This window comes from Lissotriton helveticus, chromosome 9 (assembly GCF_964261635.1).
Source record: "Lissotriton helveticus chromosome 9, aLisHel1.1, whole genome shotgun sequence".
Classification (NCBI taxonomy): domain Eukaryota; kingdom Metazoa; phylum Chordata; class Amphibia; order Caudata; family Salamandridae; genus Lissotriton; species Lissotriton helveticus.
Window position 1 is genome coordinate 947,820,938 of NC_136070.1, and position 21,104 is coordinate 947,842,041.

General features: G+C 49.4%; 1 protein-coding gene across 1 annotated transcript in view; it reads left to right on the forward strand.

Annotated features, from left to right (window-relative positions):
- USP4 (ubiquitin specific peptidase 4) overlaps positions 1-21,104 on the forward strand; it is a 742,179-nt gene that overhangs the window by 534,540 nt on the left and 186,535 nt on the right. The window contains exon 16 of the mRNA XM_078661202.1: positions 15,153-15,410. Coding sequence (XP_078517328.1) covers positions 15,153-15,410 — 258 coding nt within the window. The remainder of the gene's footprint in view (positions 1-15,152; positions 15,411-21,104) is intronic.

Consider the following 21,104-nt stretch of genomic DNA (forward strand, 5'->3'; position numbering starts at 1 on the left):
AATATTATGATGTTTAGCCTCTGAATCCAGCCCCAGATATCCCACATCAAGAATGTAAGTATTTATTCTTGATCAGGCATCTGAACTACCAGTATGTGGGTTCCGTGCTTTCAACACAGGCCTGCCATGCCCAAACCTCCCACAGCAACATATAGTGCAACCCCTGAGACAAACAATGACCCCAACCGTGAACTCTCCAACCCAAAAGCAGCCCAGCAACGGCTGGCCCCCCCAAACTCAAAATGTGTCAGTAGTGTCCTAAAAAGGCCTCCATTACCCTTTGAAACGACACACTACCACTACCGTCAAATGTTCATACATTGAAGGGCAGATCCTCATAAACCATACACTCATAACCCCAATCTTAGTAAGTCAAGTGCTATAAACAATTGCAAAGTTTTTCTAAGCCTTTAATCACAAAAATTTCATATATCATTACAAATATTAAAAATCAATCGGAGTTAAAAATGCACTGCGAAGAAGGTATCATGAAAAACTGTTTGTTAGAAAATACATAAAATCAACAATATAAAACCAATATAACAAGCAGAGATTACACAAGAGAATTAATGTCCTCAAGTATGCCCAACTGGTGCTAAATTTGAGAAACCGATGGGCACAGTAGAAAAATGATTTGGTCAATAGCACTAGCCGTTGAGATTGTTACAAATTAGTAATACTTGAAGACCGATGTAATTGTCTTGTGTCTTCAATGTATGAGTGAATAGTTGACTATGGGAATGGAATAGAGTGGTTTCAAAGGGAAAAATGTGTGACTTGACAGTTTTATATAGTGCCCTGTCCTTTTGGATTGTGGGGCCCTCTCTTTTTATTTTCCTAAAAAGGCCTCCTCCAGTGTCCTGGCAAGGGCACGTTTGTGATAGAGAGGCCAGGGTGTGCTGCCGCAGTCCGTTCCACACCGGCCCATTTAATGCTTAATGTCTAGGAACATGTCTCGGCCCAGGCATGTTCACTCAAGTCCACAGGAGCAGCCAGTGCAAGCAGGGAGTACTCGTAGGCCCTCCCTAGCCGTCTGGGCAAGGGCCCCTGCTTTCAAAAATATAATCCCTAATTGGCCAAAAGACCCACTTCACAGATCCTCAAATCAGGTCATCTACAGATTGCGGAGTCACCTCAGAAGGGCCAACTCCATCTACCAAAGAGAGTTTATACTCTGAGACCATCGACTGGCGTTCGGACGGGGTACTTGTCCCAGAATCCGTCCCATGCAGCACTGTAATTTCAGCAGTGGCCTGGTGTCACGGCCTATATGTTCCTCAGGAACAGTAACCACAAGAAGCCCACCTTCCAGCAGCTTCGACTCAGGCTTAATTGCACAGTGGCTAGACTGGGGAAGGGAATTAGGGAGGGTACTGCGGGGAGGGAGATCTGGAACGAAACAATACCTTGGGTTATTATTCTTTATATCTACTAACACCTAGAAATTATACATGTACAGATATCAATATATATAAAGTTATATCAATGCTATATATCTGAAAAGAAAAAGGTTCAGAATTTCAGCGTGGAAATAGCTGCATCAGGATTTCTGCCAATAATATATATTGTCTTTTGTCCTTGTGACAATGGTTGTTTACTGCGGCTTTTCATCTCGGTTTGATATCAATTGTTCTTAAGTAATGCAACAATGTTCCAAGTCTTTTCTGATTGGAAAATACCTATTATATTTTTAGTTTGATGTACATTCTTTCGTATGGCATGTTTCAAGTCTTTTGATTTCCTTTTTAGGTTTCGCCCTGGCCGTAGCACTGCGAAGCAGTGCTGCTCCGCCCAGGGCGAAATCTAATGTTATCTCAGTAGTGGGGACTTGAAACTACCCCTTCTTCCATTGGCTAGCTCCATAAATGGAGGGCAGCCTTTGGAAGACATGGTTGTCCATCACTCTTTCCCCGTCAGAACGCGAATCATGGGTGTTTCTGACTCTTTTTTTAAGTCCCGCCCCTTGTTGCCGTGTGTCCCGGGCCTCGCTGTGATTGGCTGCCGGCCCGGGACACCTCCGTGACGTCATTCCCGGGCCGCGCTATGATTGGCTGCCGGCCCGGGACCTGACTTGTTAAGTTATATTTACGCGTGAAAAGGATGTTATATAATCTTTTGAAGGAGCTGGTCATGCCTTGAGTAAGAAGCTGAATGCATTGACCTGCTTTGGCGCAGATCGACACACGGTGAATTTACTAACCGTGCTTCTGGGGCTTCACCGGAAAGCTTTGGAAAGGTCCAGCTGAAATCATTTAGAAGCAGCCAATCCGAAGGGAATCCATTGCTGAGAAGATTGATTAAAAATAGAAAGGCTATGAAATAAGGGCGACTCTCGTCAGGCTTTGTAAAAGTGGTGTCACTGCACCCAGGCAGCGGCCCCCTACCGCGCACCGCTGTCACATCGTGCACATGCACGAGCGGAATGGCTCCAGAGCCCAGACTGCAGACTCACCGCAGCTTTCCAGGAACGCGAGAGGAATCCAGGGCCCGGTGCCGCCTTCCAGGAACGAGCTGTAAATCCACCCTCGTGGCGGCCGCGAACCTCGGGGAAGGTTTACTCACGCTGTGGTTTCCATGAGTCGGTTCCAAGGCCCGCCCGTGAGGGCAAAGGCGCAAGCGGCACCTCACCCGGCGCTACCACTGGAGGGCAGCACACGGGGGAGGGTATTGTAGATACCGCTGTTAGCACTGGTATAGCGCACAGGCTGCAGTGAGCGGGCCTCGGAGTGCTTCCGGCTCTTACTTGCCTGGATCCGCTGCAGAACACTTCAGAACCCCCGGACTACGAGGTATTGCAAAAAAGAAGTTTGACGATCACAAAACACCAGCAGAAAGCTTCACAGGAGACTCCCAGCCAAAGGCCTTAAATGGGACAAGTGAATACTTCAGGTCACAGCTCGCATTACTTTTTCATCTCTGCCTGGATGGTACAGGGCTTAACTAGTGAAATAGTGAGTGCCGGTGCCCAAACTTTTCTCCTAAGAACGAAGCCGGCCTTGGGGTTGCTGAATAACGGGGTTCTACAGTCTTCCACCTGGATGACTCTTTCCTCCACCGCCCTACACCCCAGCCTTATCTCTCACTATAGCTGGTTCTTTGACATAATTGCGATTTGATCTCACATCTCACATTTGCGAGAGATTAAGCTATTAGCAATGTAAATGACAATGCCATTTATTTATCTGTTTTCAAAACCAACACATAAATAAAAATGTTGTAATTTACAATGCCAATAGCTCTAACTAGGCGGAACCGTTGCATTGTAAATGCTTGTTTGGTCTTGATATGAATCGTTTCTACATGCAGAGTAACAATGTTCTAACTCTTTCACGGTCCTCATCGATATTCACTATTAACATATAAGAATTATGGAAGATTGGTTCAAATATCGTTACTGTGGTAATGAGTGCACCTTTCGAGTCCTTCAATTGCCCAGGGGGCCGCACCGTAGCGTTCATGATGAATGCGGCAACTGCCCCAGGTGGCCGTTCCCAAGGAGCGGTAACAAACAATGCGGCAACTGCCCAGGGGCGACTCCCACGGAACAGTAATAAGCAATCCAGAAACTGCCTAGGGGGGCTGCTCCAACAGAGAGGTAACAAACATATGCAGCGGCTCTGACTCCAACAAAGAAACCGGCCTGGCACTATTCAACTGGGAAAGATCCTACCTGCAGCGTGGAGCAAAGGGGAGGATCCTCGGAACAGGAATCGGCACAAGAGTTACGACGAGGGAAATAGTCTGTCTATGGTCAGCACAACAGCGGCATTCAGAAATTTCAGTTCTCAGAATAATCCGCACTGAAGGCTGAGCGTGGCTGGTATTTATAACTTGTGAGGAGTCAAGATGGCGGTCACCGGTGTAGAGTACCGAAGCTGCGAGTAGGCAAAGTCATTAGTGCTTTGGAGAATTACCATGAAATAACATGCTTTAAACAAGCATTGGCAAAAGGAACGAAACATGCTGCATGGACATAACAAACGTGGTAAAACATAAACAATAACGTAATGCAAAGGAGGAAAGCAAGTCAACAATGTCTTTGACTACAAATATGATTTACGGTTCATAAGTTGAACAACATAGCATTGCCTTGTCTTTGTTGTCGTCAGAGTGAGTGAGGGGCTGGAAGAATCATTACACCTTGAACGCCACCGCTTACCCTGGTTCCGTCTGCGATGGGTACTTTTTTTCAGGGTCCCCCTCTGCAGAGTTCCCCAATATAGTTTCCTTGATCTGCGGCTGGGTGCGCATGCTTTAGGCCGGATCACCAGAAGGGTTGAGCCAGCTCTGGAGGCTTCAAACCAGTCCCAGGCCCCACCTGGTTCCTCACTCACAGAAGTGCGTGGTGCCATCCAGTATGATTTTGAGCTTGGAGTATTGCAGGTCCTCATCCTGGAGTGCCTTCTTCACCTCCAGAAAAAAAGCCTGTTTAACTTGTACAGTGACAGTGAAGTTGGGGAACACAACACCTTATTATTGTCCACAATGAAGGGGCTTTGTGGAGCACCCCACGCTGGTGGGTAGCCTGATCCGCCACCACCTCCCCCACTGGGGTGGCATTACGTCGGACAAGTGGGTGCTGCAGATAATCTGCAAGGGTTATTCCCTTCCCTTTCAGTCCTCCCCTCCAGCCATGCCACCTCGGTGCCACCGCTTGTCGGGGGATCATTTGGTTCTCCTCCATCGAGTACGTTCCCGGGCAGGAAGTGGGGAGTGGTTGTTATTCCCACTACTTTCTGGTCCCCAAGAAGGACAAGGGGGTCCTGCGCCCCATCTTGGACCTCCGGGACCTCAACCGCTTCCTCCGGAAGGAGAAGTTCAAGATGCTGACTCTGGCTCAGGTCCTGGCTGCCCTGGACCCTGGAGACTGGATGGTAGTGTTGGACTTGCAGGACGCTTATTTTCACATCCCCGTTCTGCCAGCCCACAGGCGTTGCCTGCGGTTCTGGGTAGGCCAGGAGCATTTTCCGTTTGCCGTGCTTCCCTTCGGCCTTACCAGCGCCCCTTGGGTGTTCATGAAGGTGATGGCTTTGGTCGCAGCTCATCTGCGCAGGTCAGGGGTGTCAGTCTTCCCCCTACCGCGACGACTGGTTGTTGAATGCGGGCTCGCCCCAAACAGTCGTCTGCCACCTTCAGACTACGGCTGACCTCTTGCAACAGCTGGGGTTCTCCATCAATGTGCTGAAGTCGCACCTGAGTCCCTCTCGGAAGCTCCCCTTCATCGGAGCGGTTCTGGATTCGACACTGTTTCGGATTTTTCCTCCCGAGCAGCGAGTCTGGGATATTCAGGCTATAATTCCGATCCTTCATCCTCTTTTCCGGGTTTCTCAGGGTGACCCTCCGGCTCCTGGGCCTGATGGCCACCTGCATCCTGCTGGTAACACATGCCAGATGGCATATGCAGGATCTGCAGTGGGACCTGAAGTTCTAGTGGGCGCAGCATCAGGGCAACCTGTCCGACCATGTCCAGATCTCGGAGGTGCACTGCACAACCATTGCAGTGGTGGTCACGAATCCCGATTGGGTCCATGGCAGATTCCTCTCTCTTTCCCAACCGGAGCACACAGTGGTGACGGATGCGTCCCTCCTTGGATGGGGCGGCCACATGGGAGAGGCGGAGATCAGAGGCCTCTGGTCTCCGGCAGAGTCCCGGGTCCGTATCAACCTTTTGGAGCTGCGGGCAATCCGTCTTGCACTGAAGGCATTCCTTCCCTTTGTCCGGGGAAGTGTGGTGCATGTGTTCACGGACAACACCACTGCCATGTGGTATTGCAACAAACAGGGCGGGTGGGGTCCTGGACCCTATGCCAGGAGGCTCTGCACCTCTAGACATTGCTGGAACCTCAGGGCATTACCTTGGTGGTTCAACACCTGACAGGTTCTCTGAACCCCAAGGCGGATGAACTGAGCCGCCGGTGCTTGAAGGACCACGAATGGTGTCTGAACTCTGAGGTGGCGCAAGGTCTCTTTCAGCTATGGGGAGAGCCTTGGTTGGATCTATTCGCAACCGAAGAGAATGTGCAATGTCATCAGTTCTGCCTGTTGGAATTTCCAAGACGGCACTCGCTCGGTGACGCTTTTCGTCTCGAGTAGAGATGTCTGTTGTACTCCTTTCCGCCTACACCACTTCTGCCCAGAGTGCTGTAGAAGATCGGGCGCGACCGGGCCCAAGTCATCCTTGTGGCTCCAGATTTGGCGCGAAGATACTGGTATCCCGAGCTACTCCGCATGGCGATTGATCCCCCGGTCCACCTGCCTCTTCGGAAGGATCTTCTGTTGCAGCAGCAGGGGACGGTCCTTCACACGAACTTGTCCAGCCTCCACCTCCATGCGTGGAGATTGAGCGGCGACAGTTGACCACTTTCGATCTTCCTCCCGAAGTCTGTGATGTTATTTTGGCAGCCAGGCGTCCCTCCACTAAAACAGTATACGCCTGCAGGTGGAACAAATTTGTGACATGGTGCACAGCAAAGGCTGTGGATCCCCTTTCTGCCCCTCTTTCAGAAGTCCTTCTGTTCCTTCTTTCCTTGGCCCAGCAGGGCTCTGCTCTGGGCACTATCAAAGGTTATCTTTCTGCCATCTCCGCCTTTCTACGGCTTCCTGATCAGCCTTCTCTTTTTAAGTCCCCGGTTGTTAGCCATTTCCTAAAAGGCATTACACACACGTTCCCTCCGGTTCTGTTTATAATGCCTCAATGGGGCTTGAGTCTTGTGTTGACTTATTTGATGTGCTCTCCCATTGAGCCGCTTCACACCTGTCCTTTACGTCTTCTCACCTTAAAGATTGCTTTCCTGGTTGCTATCACTTCTGCCAGAGGAGTGAGTGAGCTCCAGGCTCTTTCTTCCAAACCTCCTTTCCTTTCTGTTCATCTGGACAAGGTGGTTTTAATGACCCACCCTTCTTTCTTGCCAAAGGATGTTACGCCCTTTCACATCAGGCAGACCATCACTTTTCCCACCTTCTTTCTGTCTCCTCATCCCTCGAGGGAGGAGGAGAGGCTCCACTGTCTGGACCCAAAATGGGCACTCGCATTCTATCTGCAGCGTACACAACAGTTCCGGGTGGATGACCAGCTCTTTGTTGTATACATGGGCACCAAAAACGGTCGGGCCGTGCACAAGCGGACCATCTCCCGGTGTGTCGTTCTGTGCATCAAAGCAAGTTACTCCTTGGCTAAGAAGGAGCCTCCTGTGGGGCTGCGTGCCCATTCCACCAGGGCAACGGCAGGCACTACTGCCTTGGGACACGCCGTTCCCTTGCAGGACATTTGTCAGGCAGCTACGTGGGCCTTGCTGCACACTTTTACCAAGCACTACTGCCTTAACAGTCATGTCTGGAGGGACAGCTTCTTTGGCTGTTCTGTGCTCTGTGACTTTCTGGTGTAATCTTGTTCGCAGACCCACCACTGGGGATGGTATTGCTGGGGTATCTATTCTAAGGTAAGGAATCTATCACGAACATGTGTCTTTCAGATTCACAAGTTACTACTTGTTTAACAATATATCTGAAAGAGACACATTAGTGATAGATTCCTTACATTAGAATATCCCCAGGCGTCAGACTGGATCCGGAAACTTTTGCGTAGCAGTACCCTTGCGTGTCGGTAGGCGTCGTCTGCGGCTCTACGTCCGTCGTTGGCGCCGGGATGAGGTCGCCGGAGTACTTAGACGCCGCCCTCGCGCGCTGACATCAGTTCTTTTTTCCGCGCTAGCAAGCGCAGATCCGGAAAAAGTGGTACCCTTAGTCTATTTTTGACTAACTTTTCGGATTCTTTTTGATAATTTTTCGAAGTCTCTCGACTCCGAAGGTGACGGGAGGGATGCCCGGGTTCAAACCCTGAGTCGTCTGCAACCGACTGATGTTGGTTACCGTCCCCCATCGCCTGTGCCTTCACTGTCTGGGCCCCGACCATGACGACAAGTCCTGCTCCGACTGCCGGGCCCTGACGTCCAAAGCTAGACGGGAGCGGTACCGCAAGCGACTCGAGCTTCGGCAGTCGGCCCGCGCCGCTCGAGGTACCGGTCCGTGAGGAGGTCGAGGGACCGGTCGCGGGGTCGGAGTCATCATAGCTCCGGGAGTCGTCACCAGTCTTCGGGCTCGAAGTCCTCGGGTAAAAGGCACAAGAAGTGGAAGAGGCGTCATCGCTCTTCTGATTCCCCCCGACGCTCGCGCGACGCGGCCGGGGGTTCGGGCGACACTGCCCTCGCGGCTCCGCCGGAGCCACAGGCGTCGCGGCCTGCTCCATACCCGCCGGTCCCTTGCCAGGACGCGACGCCGGAGGAGATCGAGGCCTTCCTCATGGCCATGAGGTCGCTCACTCCTTCGTCGGGTTCCACGGCGCCTTCGGGCCCAGCGGTCCCGACTGTGTACCCACGCGGGCCGGGTGCTTCGGCGCCGTCGGCGACTTCGGTCCCAACGCAGCAGGGTCCCGCCGGGTCTTGTTCCGGACCCGGGTGGTCACCGGTCGACCTTACGACCTCGCCGGCCACCAGGGTGTCTCCCTCGGCGCCGTCCCATGACGACGCCGTCCCTGGTCCTACCCTCGATTCGGGTCCGGCCTCGAGGCGGCCCCGCTCGGCGCCGCATTCGAGGCTGATGGGAGATTTCTATTTCTACTACCCGGCCCCATCCTTTGCAGCTGAATATCAGGCGATGGGTGACGAGGGGGATTGGGAGGGGTCTGAGGACCCTCTGGCACGTGAGTGCCAGTTTTCTCAGGACTGGACAGGTGAGCTTGGGGCGGCCAGTGGTCTGGACACTTCGCCCGACACTGGTTTTGTCTCCCCTCTTACCGTGGCTACGGAGGAGGGGGGGTGCCTATAGTGTGGTGCTGACGCGGGCTGCCACGGCCTTGGGCCTTGAGCTCCCCGTGGCGGCCTTGAGGACTAACCTCCTCACTGAGGTCCTTAAGCCGCAGGCAAGCTCGGCCGAGCCTCTGCTGCCGTTTGAGGCCTTGTCAGACGTTCTTCTGGGCACTTGGTCCAAGCCCGCTACAGGTCCGCCTGTAGATAGGAACATGGCCAGGTGCCACCGCCCGGTTCCGGGCGACCCTTGCTTCCTGTCCACCCACCCCACTCCCAAGAGTCTGATTATCCAGGCCTCTAACTCCCAGACCGCATTCCCGGAGGCTCCCCCCGGTTGGGAATCCAAGAGGTATGAGCAATACGGGAAGAAGGTATTCTCCTCCCTGATTTTGGGATTGCGGTCAGTCAACACCGCATGCCTCTTGGGCCGTAACACCCACTCTCTGTGGGACACGGTCGCGGGCGTGCTGCCACAATGTCCGGAGGAGGTCCGGACTAAACTCGCCCAAGCCCTTGCAGAGGGTCGAGATGCAGCGCGGTATTCCATCCGGTGTGGGCTGGATACCACAAACTCACTGGGCAGAGCGATGGCAACGTCGGTGGCGATTCGTCGCCACGCCTGGTTGAGGTCCGCCAACTTTTCGGATGATGTTCAAAACACCCTTATGGACATGCAGTTTGATGGCCGTCGCCTCTTTGGCGACAAGGCAGACCATGCGCTTGAGCGATTTAAGGACTCCAGGGCTACGGCCAAGTTCTTGGGCCTCTCGGCCCCGTGCCAGCAATCGGCTGCCTTTCGCCCCTTTCGTGACCAAGAAAGGGGCGCCCCCACACGTCCTGCCAGCCACGGGCCGCAGACTTCCATCCAGCGCGGTAGCGGGCGTGGAAACCTCCGTGGCGGCGGTTGGGGACAACGTCGAGGCCAGTCCACACCTGCCCCTGCAGCATCCGCCTCAAAACCTTCCTAGTCCGTGCTTTCGGGCCCATGTGACGCCAGTGGGGGGGCAGGGTCTGCCATCACAACCACCACTGGCGCCCTTTCACTTCGGACAGGTGGGTGCTGCAAATCGTCCGAAGGGGCTACTCCCTCTCCTTCGAGGCGTCCCCTCCAGCCATGCCACCTCAATACCACTGCGTGTCGGGGAATCACTTGAAACTTCAGCAAGAGGAAGTTACGGCCCTCTTGGCCAAGGGGGCCATCAAGCGCGTTCCTGGGCCAGAAGTAGGGTGTGGTTGTTACTCCCACTACTTTCTGGTACCCAAGAAGGGCAAAAGGGGGCTACGCCCCATCTTGGACCTACGGAACGTCAACGGCTTTCTCCGGAATGAGAAGTTCAAGATGCTGACTTTGGCTTAGGTCTTAGCTGCCCTAGTCCCAGGAGACTGGATGGTAGCGTTGGACTTGCAGGATGCCTATTTCCACATCCCCGTCCTGCCTGCCAACTGGTGTTACCTGCGGTTCACGGTAGGCCACGAGCACTCAGTTTACCGTGCTCCCCTTCGGCCTTACCAGCGCCCCACGGGTGTTAACGAAAGTGATGGCGGTGGTCGCAGCTCATCTGCGCAGGTTAGGGGTTTCAGTCTTCCCCTACCTCGACGACTGGTTGTTGAAGGCGGGTCGCCCCAGACAGTCGTCAGCCACCTCCAGACTACGGTCGACCTCCTGCACCTGCTGGGGTTCTCCATCAATGTGCCGAAGTCACACCTGTGTCCCTCTCAGGCGCTCCTCTTCATCGGAGCGGTTCTGGACTCGGCACAGTTTCGGGTTTATCCTCCCGAACAGCGGGTTCGGGATATTCAGGCTCTGATCCCGATCTTTCATCCTTTATCCCGAGTCTGTCAGGTTGACGCTGCGGCTTCTGGGGCTGATGGCCTCCTGCATTCTTCTGGTGCATCACGCCCGGTGGCGGATGCGGGCTCTGCAGTGGGACCTGAAGTTTCAGTGGGCCCAGCATCAGGGCAACTTGTCCGACCATGTCTTCATCTCAGAGGGCACTGCAAGACAGTTGCAGTGGTGGCTCACGGACCGCGATTGAGTCAGCGGCAGATCCCTCTCCCTACCCCAACCGGAGCACGTAGTTGTGACGGACGCGTCGCTCCAGGGCTGGAGGGGCCACATGGGAGAGGCGGAGATCAGAGGCCTCTGGTCTCCGGCGGAGTCCCGGCTCCACATCAACCTTCTGGAGCTGCGGGCAATCCGGCTTGCAATGAAGGCATTCCTTCCTTCTGTCCGAGGGAGTGTAGTGCAAGTGTTCACGGACAACACCACCGCCATGTGGTACTGCAACAAACAGGGCGGGGTGGGGTCGTGGACCCTATGCCAGGAGGCTCTGCGCCTCTGGCAGTGGCTGGAATATCAGGGCGTGACCCTGGTGGTTCAACACCTGGCAGGTTCCCTGAACGCCAGGGCGGACGAACTCAGCCGTCTGAGCATGATGGATCACGAATGGCGTCTGAACTCGGACGTGGCGCAAGGCCTCTTTCAGCAATGGGGAGAGCCTTGATTAGATCTATTCGCCACAGAAGAGAATGCGCAATGTAATCAGTTCTGCGCATTGGAATTTCCAAGGCAGCGCTCGCTCGGAGACGCTTTTTGTCGCGAGTGGAGTTGCGGTCTATTGTACGCCTTTCCGCCTATTCCACTTCTGTCCAGAGTGCTGAAGAAGATCAGACGCGACCGGGTCCAAGTTATCCTTGTGGCTCCGGACTGGGCACAAAGATATTGGTATCCAGAGCTACTCAGCATGTCTGTCGATCCCCCGATTCGCCTGCCTCTTCAGAAGGACCTTCTGTCGCACCAGAAGGGGACGGTCCTCCACCCGAACCTGTCCAGTCTCCACCTCCATGCTTGTAGATTGAGCAGCGACAGTTGAGGCCATTTGACTTGCCTCCTGAAGTTTGTAATGTGATTCTGGCAGCCAGGCGTCCCTCCACAAAGTTGGTATACGCCTGCAGGTGGAACAGATTTGTGGCATGGTGCACAGCAAAGGCTGTGGATCCACTCTCTGCCCTCCTTTCTGAGGTTCTCCTCTACCTTCTTTCTCTTGCCCAGCAGGGCTCTGCTCTGGGCACTATCAAGGGCTACCTTTCTGCCCTTTCCACCTTCTTGAGGCTACCTGATCAGCCTTCTTTGTTCAAGTCCCTGATTGTTAACAGATTTTTGAAGGGCATCACTCATATGTCCCCCCCTGTTCCTTTCGTGATGCCCCAGTGGGACTTGAACCTGGTTCTAACTTACTTGAATTGCGCTCCTTTTGAGCCGCTTCATAACTGTCCTCTCCGTCTTCTTACACTTAAGACTGCTTTCCTGGTTGCCATCACCTCTGCCAGGAGAGTGAGTGAGCTCCAGGCTCTTTCCTCCAAACCTCCTTTCCTTTCTGTCCATCCGGACAAGGTTGTGTTGCGGACAAGACCCTCTTTCCTGCCCAAGGTAGTCACAGCCTTCCACATCGGGCAGTCCATCACCTTGCCCACCTTCTTTCCGCCTCTGCATCCCTCGACAGAGGAAGAGAGGCTCCACCGCCTGGACCCAAAACGTGCGCTCTCATACTATCTGGATCGCACACGCCAGTTCCGGGTGGATGACCAACTCTTTGTTGGTTATGTGGGCGCTAAAAAGGGACAGGCGGTGCACAAACGGACCATCTCTCGGTGGGTCGTGTTGTGCATCAAGACATGCTACTCTTTGGCCAAGAAGGAACCTCCTGTTGGGCTGAGGGTCCATTCCACTCGGGCCACGGCGGCTATTACTGCCCTGGGCCGGGGAGTCCCCTTGCAGGACATGTCAGGCAGCTACGTGGGCCTCGCTGCACACGTTTGCAAGACACTACTGCCTGGACAGCCAAGTCCGGAGGGATGGCTTCTTTGGCCGTTCCGTCCTCCAGGACTTTCTGGTGTGATTATTGGTTTGCAGACCCACCACCGGGGTTGGTATTGCTGGGGTATCTATTCTAAGGTAAGGAATCTATCACTAACGTGTCTCTTTCAGATGCACAAGTTACTACTTGTGTAACGATATATCTGTAAGAGACATTAGTTAGTGATGGATTCCTTACCGCTCTACCCATCCTCCCCGTTCTGCGAACCGATATCTAGGGTTACGGTAATCCCCTTTCAGGGCCCTAGTTTCATGGCACCAGTGTTGGTATTTATCATGGCTCTGCCTTCCTGGCGAGGAAAAGCTATGTATAAGAACTGACGTCAGCGCGCGAGGGCGGCGTCTTAGTACTCCGGCGACGTCATCCCGGCGCCAATGACGACGGACGCGGAGCCGCAGACGACGCCTACCGACGCGCAAGGGTACTGCTATGCAAAAGTTTCCGGCTCCAGTCTGACGCCTGGGGATATTCTAAGGTAAGGAATCTATCACTAACTAATGTCTCTAACAGATATATCGTTACACAAGTAGTAACTTGTGCATCTGTAAGAGACATTAGTTAGTGATAGATTCCTTACTGCCCCAGCCATCCTTTCCGTTCTGCGAACTAATTACTAGGGTTAAGGTCATCCCTTTTAGGGCCCTAGTTTTATGCACCAATGGTCAGTATATTACATGGCTCTGCGTTCCTGACATGGAAAGTCGTGTACAGAACTGACGTCTACACGCATGGGTGGCGGGTAAGTACTCTCCGTGACGCCATCTCTGCGTTTACGACGCCAGTGACGGGCGCGGAGCCGCAGGACGACACCTACAGGCACGCAGGGGTACTGCTAAGCAAAACTTTCCGTATCCAGTCTGATGCCTGGGGATATTCTAAGGTAATGAATTGATCACTAACTAATGTCTCTTACAGATATATCGTTACACAAGTAGTAACTTGTGATTCAACTGCAAAACCACGATGACCGTGTGAGAGTAACTACATCTGAAAATGCATTAGATAATATATTGACCAGTATGCATGGTAGGATGTGACCAGTAAAAAGCTTGCAACAAGGTTTTTCTTTTTTATTTAGCTAACCTTACTGCCTACACCTGGTGTCTCCAACATTTTCTGGGATACAAAAACTCCTTTATGTTCAATGAAAATCATAGCGAGCTACTATTATTATTAATGTTGTAATAGTGACCATATCAGACAAGATTACATTAGTGGTCACTATATGCAAGATTCCCAAAATTGCCAAAATTGCATCATGCAGGATTGCCAGTTGTAATGCAAAAAACAAAAAAACTAAAAAGCCTTGTCCAGACTTCTACATGGCTAGCAACTATAGTTGCAATTTCCATGTAATAATATTACTAATAAGTATCCCCAAGTCCCCAAGGGAGAGGTGTGGTGCCACGGCCAGGGCAACTGACGCTGGAATCTGGGGATCAAGGTTCGATCCCCGGCGATGCCGGCAAATTAGCCCAACATCATGTGACTCTGGGCAATAGCTTGCTTAATCTTCCCGACAGCCCCGAGCGCCTGGAGACCCTTACGGGTGATTGTTTGGGCTTTACAAATGGGGATTATTATTACAAATGTGGATTATTATTATTAATATATTTTAGAAATTTCACCAATTTTCTCTATACATTAAATTAAAGTCTGAAAATACACACATTTTCTCACGCATGCTGTTTTTTCAGTTTTGGTATGCCTGTATTAATTCAGCCAAGCAAAAAAGTTTCTAATTTAGTAAGCTCGGCTGCACAGAGGAGAGCTACTTACAAGTAGATGGAGAGCAACCAGTAGCTCACCTGCTGCTGGTTGTGGAAGCCTGAGCTAATGGCTGGTCTTATTTCTCAATCATGGCTGTCTTTATCTACTCGAAGTTTTTTCAAAGTTGGTCGGATAGCTGGAGTCCTGATTTATGTACAGGATAACAGCGCCCGTGATTCTCATTTCAAGTAATTATACGTACATTACATACTTGTAGATATTTTAGAAATCTGGAATATCTCTGGATTTCGTTGTCCAATGTAGACATCCCTCTTTATAAACTTCCCAGTCTACCATTTCCTGTTGAAGAAAGAAAAGTAGTTAGTCGCTAAGCTTAATGAAAAATAGTGGTAAGTAACCTGCGGCAAGAATTTCTGGTGTTCATTGGTTGTGAGCCTTAAAAGGATGGAGTCCACTTTATCAGTGCTTGCGTTCTCTGAAGCGGTTTTATTTAACTAGTTTCATTTAAGAATAAGTATTTATTTAAAAACAAATATTTGAAAAATAATGAGATCTGCTAGACTGGTAGGCAATATTTAGAAGATTGTAACTAAATAGTAGGGAAACATCCAGCACAATTATACTACTACTCATTTAATCCTTTGTGGGTTAGCTATGTCTCCCTGAAGGAGGACATATTTGCACCAATGCTCCAGTCCATGAATATGTGTGGTGAATGACTGTTTTGTTCATATTGTAGGTGAGGAAGATGAGATGGATCATCAGAATGCTGTTGAGGAATTCCTGCAGATAGCAAAGGAAGATACGAACGACCAGCCTGAGGTCAAGGTTGAAGATGAGCATGCAGAACGGGCAGCCTCTCCAGTCAGTAATGTTCCAAAGAAAGTGAAAGCCCAGAGTTGCCGAAAGAAACTCTTCAGTATCAGTATTGTGAATTCTTATGGGACATCAGACATCAATTCAATCACAGCAGATGGAACGATCCCCAGACTAAACTGTACGTATTTTTGACTGTTTTTGGGGGAAGTGCCAAGCAAGAATGGTGAATGGAGTGTTGGTTGTGATTTAGATATGTCTTCTTTAAACTGCCCCAATTCTCACAGAGAATGTTCTTTGTTTTTGTTAATCCTGCCACGTTCTGTTATTCTTAACATTCTACAATGTCAGGGGAGACACCATATCTTAATGTGTGTGCAGTTTCTTTGCTAATGTTCTGTGCATATAAATGAAAACTCTATTCCTTTTCATTTTAATCCAGAACTAGCATAGGACAAGTGACAACATACTAAAAGAAAACTTTTCTACATGTGATTTGGCTGCATGCCTAAGGATTTTCACCATTCTATGTGTTGTATATGTAATTCTCTGCTGGTCTGAAGTTCCAAGTCCATAATTACCAATTGTTAGAAATGGGGTATCTGGTTGGCTAGGGTATGCACCTAAGCCAGGAAGAACCCACCACTCTAGTCAGACTAAGTAAGTTACACACCAGCGATAACCTGTGCTCACCATCTGTTAGCTTGGCGCAAAGCAGTCAGGCTTTTTAAAGGCAATTTGTAAAGCTTTTGCGCAACACACTCACACAGCAACACATTGAATACACCACAAAAGAGACTTTACACATGATTATATTAAAAACGATATAATATTTTACATAAAATCAAACCAAAGCTACATGAATCATAAATACTGTGTATCCAGTGTAACTACTCAGATAATACTCGTTGTCCTGGACTATATAAGGCAAAAAGACAACATACAGCAGGAAATACTTAAGGCTTGACATGCAGCAGAAAAACACATCAGTAACAATAAAGATACATATGCATAGGAACCCCATCACTGCTTTTTGCAGGGTTATGGTAATCACTATGGCTTGACTGAAACAAGTGTTTTTATGAACACAATATAGGGCGCCATTTTGTTTACTGCAAATTATATAGTAATTTCTGTAAAGTCTCACAGAAGTACTCTGTCAATTCAAGCAGCACCCAGAACTAGCAGTGTTCGCATGGGTGAAATGAGCAAAACAGAAAGGTTTCAGACACTCCTATGCAAAGTACGCAAACCAGCAGTCAAAAGGACAGTGAGCCCAGGGCTAGTGCGTCAGTGATAATTAGTTGCTTCTTCATACTGTGGCGCTAAACTTCAGGGGCATGCGAAGGAACTTGCTTGGTTTCTCGGCTACCAATCCTGCTGCCTGGGAGCACCCGTTGCAGCTGCAGAGGTGTACAGTACCTTATAGATGCAGCATGAAGAAGCAGGTAACACTGGCAGCTTCCCCCTTCCAAGGGGTAGGTGGGCCCTGTCGCTGCTCGGAAAGTCAACCACCCTGTAAGCGGCATACTTCGGTTAGAGACAGACCAGACTGGGAATGGCCAAGAGGTAACTGATCTCTCTCTCTCTGAATGGGGTGGGTTTGAACAGGGCTCAACTCTAACACTAGAGGCCCCCAGGCTCCCTCGTGACATCTTCTTCCCATAGCACTAGTGTAGTGAGGGCACCGGCTCAAGGGACACACTTGTTTCCCGGACAATGCGTCGTATGGGAATGCGGCTCTGCCCTTGCTAAAATTGCCTTCCACAGGGGTGCTGGCAATAGGTTGGGGGTTAGGGCCTCGCAGGATGGCCTCACGTAGCACTACATCTTCTGGGGGGTGCTTCCTTAAGGAGAAAGGGCCTCTGTTGCTCTGGGATCATATATAAAGCACTCAGCACTTGCAGAGCAAGAGAAACGCTCCACACGCAGGTTATACAACTAGGACAGTCAATAATGGCTCCCACTTTAGAACACACTGCTGCCAGATTCACAGGTGGCAGAGTCAAACGACAGCAGTGTGTAAGTGCAATTTCTGATGGCCCTGAAATTGCAAAAACAGGGGGCAAGCCAACATGCCCTTGGAGAACACTGGAACACAAGGTGAGGAGCAGGCCGGTCAGTACATTAGTGTTACTTCAGCAGAGTGGCAGTTACTCCAGCAGCCCAGCAGGCAACAGGCCAGCACAGCAAAGCAAGTAGTCAAAATGGCAGTTCCTTCTGCCAGCAAAGCAGTCCTCTGGCAGTGTGCAGTTTGTAGAGCCAGCAGCCTCTGGCTACAACTCAACGCAGTGCCTAAAAAAAAGGGGGAGGAGGGGTCAAAGCCCAATACTTATACTCAAAATTGTCTTTGATCAGGGGGTGACTTCGAAGGAACCATTTGAAGTGCGCAACAATCCCTTCCAACCCTGCCTTGGCTCCTGATGATCAGTAGGGGGTAACTCAGCTCTTTGTGTGAGGGCAGGACACAACGCATGCAAATTTTAAGTGTCAACCACCTCTCCCTTCCCTATCCCAGGAAGACTATCAGTATGCAGATGAATGTGGATGTATCCCCTGTCACACCCAGCCATTAATGTGTTGTGGCTGTCTGGAAAGTATGCACCAAGTGTAGCAGTCACCCTAGCTGAGACGTGTGTTGGATTCAGGTTGCTAAGCACAGAGTTATAAACACAGTGAAATGCACACTTTCTTAAAGTAAAAAGAACAGCTGATTGATGGAATGCTGAACAAATCAAACATTGACCCTCAGTCACAGATCTGGGTTAAATCCATGTGGTTTGTTTTTTTGCACACCATTCCATTCCAGTTTATACCCAGCCATATGCTCCCCATGGGAACAGTCCAGTCCAAACTGCCTGGCCATATCCTCCTTGAACCTGGAACAAGCATCCTGGAACTGGTTTCGGGATATCAACCCTCATCAGCCAGCCAAGCTTGAATCTGGTGGCGTAGCGAACACAGTACCCACGTCTGGGCATACCCTTCCCACTTAAGGCGACAAAAGTAAACAGAACAAATGATGGACGGAATGTTGAACAAATCAAACATTCATCCTCAGTCACAGATCTGGTCTTAATCCAGTTGTACTCTCTATTACACCAGCTTCAAGTTGGCCTGGCCCGATATGGGGTGATACACTGAAACCGGTCTGAGGATGCTTATTTCTGGTCCAGAGAGGACCACATGAGGAGCATATGGCTGGGTCTGAGCTGGTGTGGCATGGTGAGCAAAGGAACAATCGATTTAACCCAGATTTCTTGACTGGGAGTGAATGTTTGATTTGTTCCACATTCCATCTATCATTTGTGTGTCTTTTTCAGTTTCTAAAAGTGCCATTTCTAAAATGGTTATGTAAAATCTAACTGCACCAGTAAGTAGGATTTATCACAACTCTTCTTAACATACCAAACATTACTGCTCCACTACCCACTACTTTCTGATCATGAATTACCACTTAAAAATATATAAGTGAATTCCCATGCTAGCCTATTCGAGGAGTAGGCCGAACACCAAAGAAAAACGAAATAGTCACTATGAGGACATGCTACACATAAAGGCTCATGTCCTACCTTTTACTTACACAGCACCCTCCCCATAGGGCCTACCTTAAGGGTGACCTATGTGTAGAAAAAGGGAAGTTTAAGGCTTGACAAGTAGTTTTAAATGGCAAGTGAAAGTGGCAGTAAACTGCGCACACAGGCCCTGTGGTGGCAGGCCTGAGATAGGTTTTAAAGGCTACATCTGTGGGTCGCACAAGCAGTGCTGCAGGCCCACTAGTAGTATTTAATTTACAGGCCCTGGGTAAATAGGATACCATTTTACGAGGGACTTTCAGGTAAATCATATATGCCAAACAGGTGTAAACTAATCATACCATGTTTAGAGGAGAGAACACGTGCCCTTTAGCACTGATTAGCAGTGGTAAAGTGCCCGGAGTCCTAAAGCCAACAAAAAGGTGGTCAGAAAAATTGGCGGAGGAAGGCAAAAAGTTTGGGGATAACCCAAAAGGGCCAGAACTAACACTAATCATGTTTGTAAATGCACACCTTCCTTCAAGTATTATGGGACATTGAAATAAAGATGAAAACCTTCACTGTTGGCTGAGAAATTAATGATCCCTCGTCATATTCTTTGATTTATCAGCCCCTGTCCAATTCAAATTATCCCTAGCGACATGTAAAGTTCTCTTAGCAGTTTGGGACCTCGAGCACTCTCAATACTGACAAGATTTTAATGGCTGTGGTCAGTGTACTCCGAGCACTTTTGCGTTTAGTTCCTCTCTTGTATTTACATTTGTTCTTACCTGTGATTGGGTAAAGTTGGGAGAAATGCACTAACCATCACTCTGTTTTCTTATTTGGTCCTGCTATGGGTTACGTGACCTTGCACCATAACACATTTAATAAGAAGGGAGGGAGGGTTAAAACAAAGCTGTGTCGAGGCCTCTCAGCAGCATGTGAGAACTATGGATTAGCTCAATTACCACATTGGAGGTAAGCGACAGTGCATCTCCCTTTTGTCCACCCATTCCTTGCAATGATGAGCAACTTAAACCTAACGTCACCCTTAGCAGTTCACTGGAGAGACACAGGTCACACAATCTCTCAATTGCGGTTCTTTATCATTGAACAAGTACCCATAAAGGCAGGAATCAATAACCACCAAAGATTGTTGCAAAGAGAACTATTTTGGATCAAAAACTTACACATGATGGCTCCCATCGGTCTTAACGATAAATATGATGTATCTTGCTTCCTATGAGCAAATAAAGCATCTCATGCAGATATTAAAATCAGAGCCCTTATGGGTCAGCGCATATGAACTGAAAAATTATGAATATCAAAAACCCAAGCAATTGCATAAAATCAACCAACTTTATTACATTATAGCACTAAGACAAATAACATAGGGTTTTGAGATTTAATTGCAATGTATATTAAGACATGTGATTAAGATACAACAGTATCCATTGAAAACTTATCGTGCATTTGAATATATTGGTTTACATTGTACAATTTATAATACGCACCATCATTGCCCTTAACATATTCTTTTGAACATAAACCTGAAGGTATCACAAAACATCTACCACAGGGTGAATACATTAATAAAATACTGAGTACATCAGTCAGGACGAGGGTTTGTATAACATGGTTGGTTAGCGTTCGGTGTTAGCGAGATAACAACACCTTATAATATGGCGTCCGCGGCAGGAAGGTAGTGTTTAAGTTGGAACTTATGTTGGTAATAACAATAGAATTGCTTGGTCACTGCAATGTGACATTCATATTTTATTCACAATTCATACATTAAACTTAAGATATTAGGTAGGACGCGGTTTGAAAACCGAGCGCAGGTGATACGTACAGCATTCATGCTGAAAATAACCCATTGAAATATGGCGTCCGCGACTCGATCAATGGTAGCGCACTAGTCCGTTGTTTATGTCTTTGTGTTCAGGCGCGCGGGAGACTGTTATGAGATGCGGAACTATCGGTAACAGTTGAGACACTCTTTGATTGGAGAGAAGGTCGTTTTGATACGGAGAGAATTGTTTGAAAACAAGGAAAGGGGTTTTCGGTTGTACCGAAAGGTATGTAGATGAGGAGTAGCAATTCGCGATGGGCTTGAGTATTGACGGCGAATATGTTTGTTTATGTTTCGTAGTGAACATCGCATGGACGCATTCAACAGGTATGCGGGAGTGGAATTGACATGAAATATAACTTACGGTTCAGTACATTGGAGTACTAATATAGCATACGTGATTTGTCATTATGTTTTGCAGAAACAGAACAGTGCTGGAACAACAGGTATGCCAGTCTATATATAGGAGTGGTTTTAGCTATATGAAAATGGTTTGTAGTAGTGA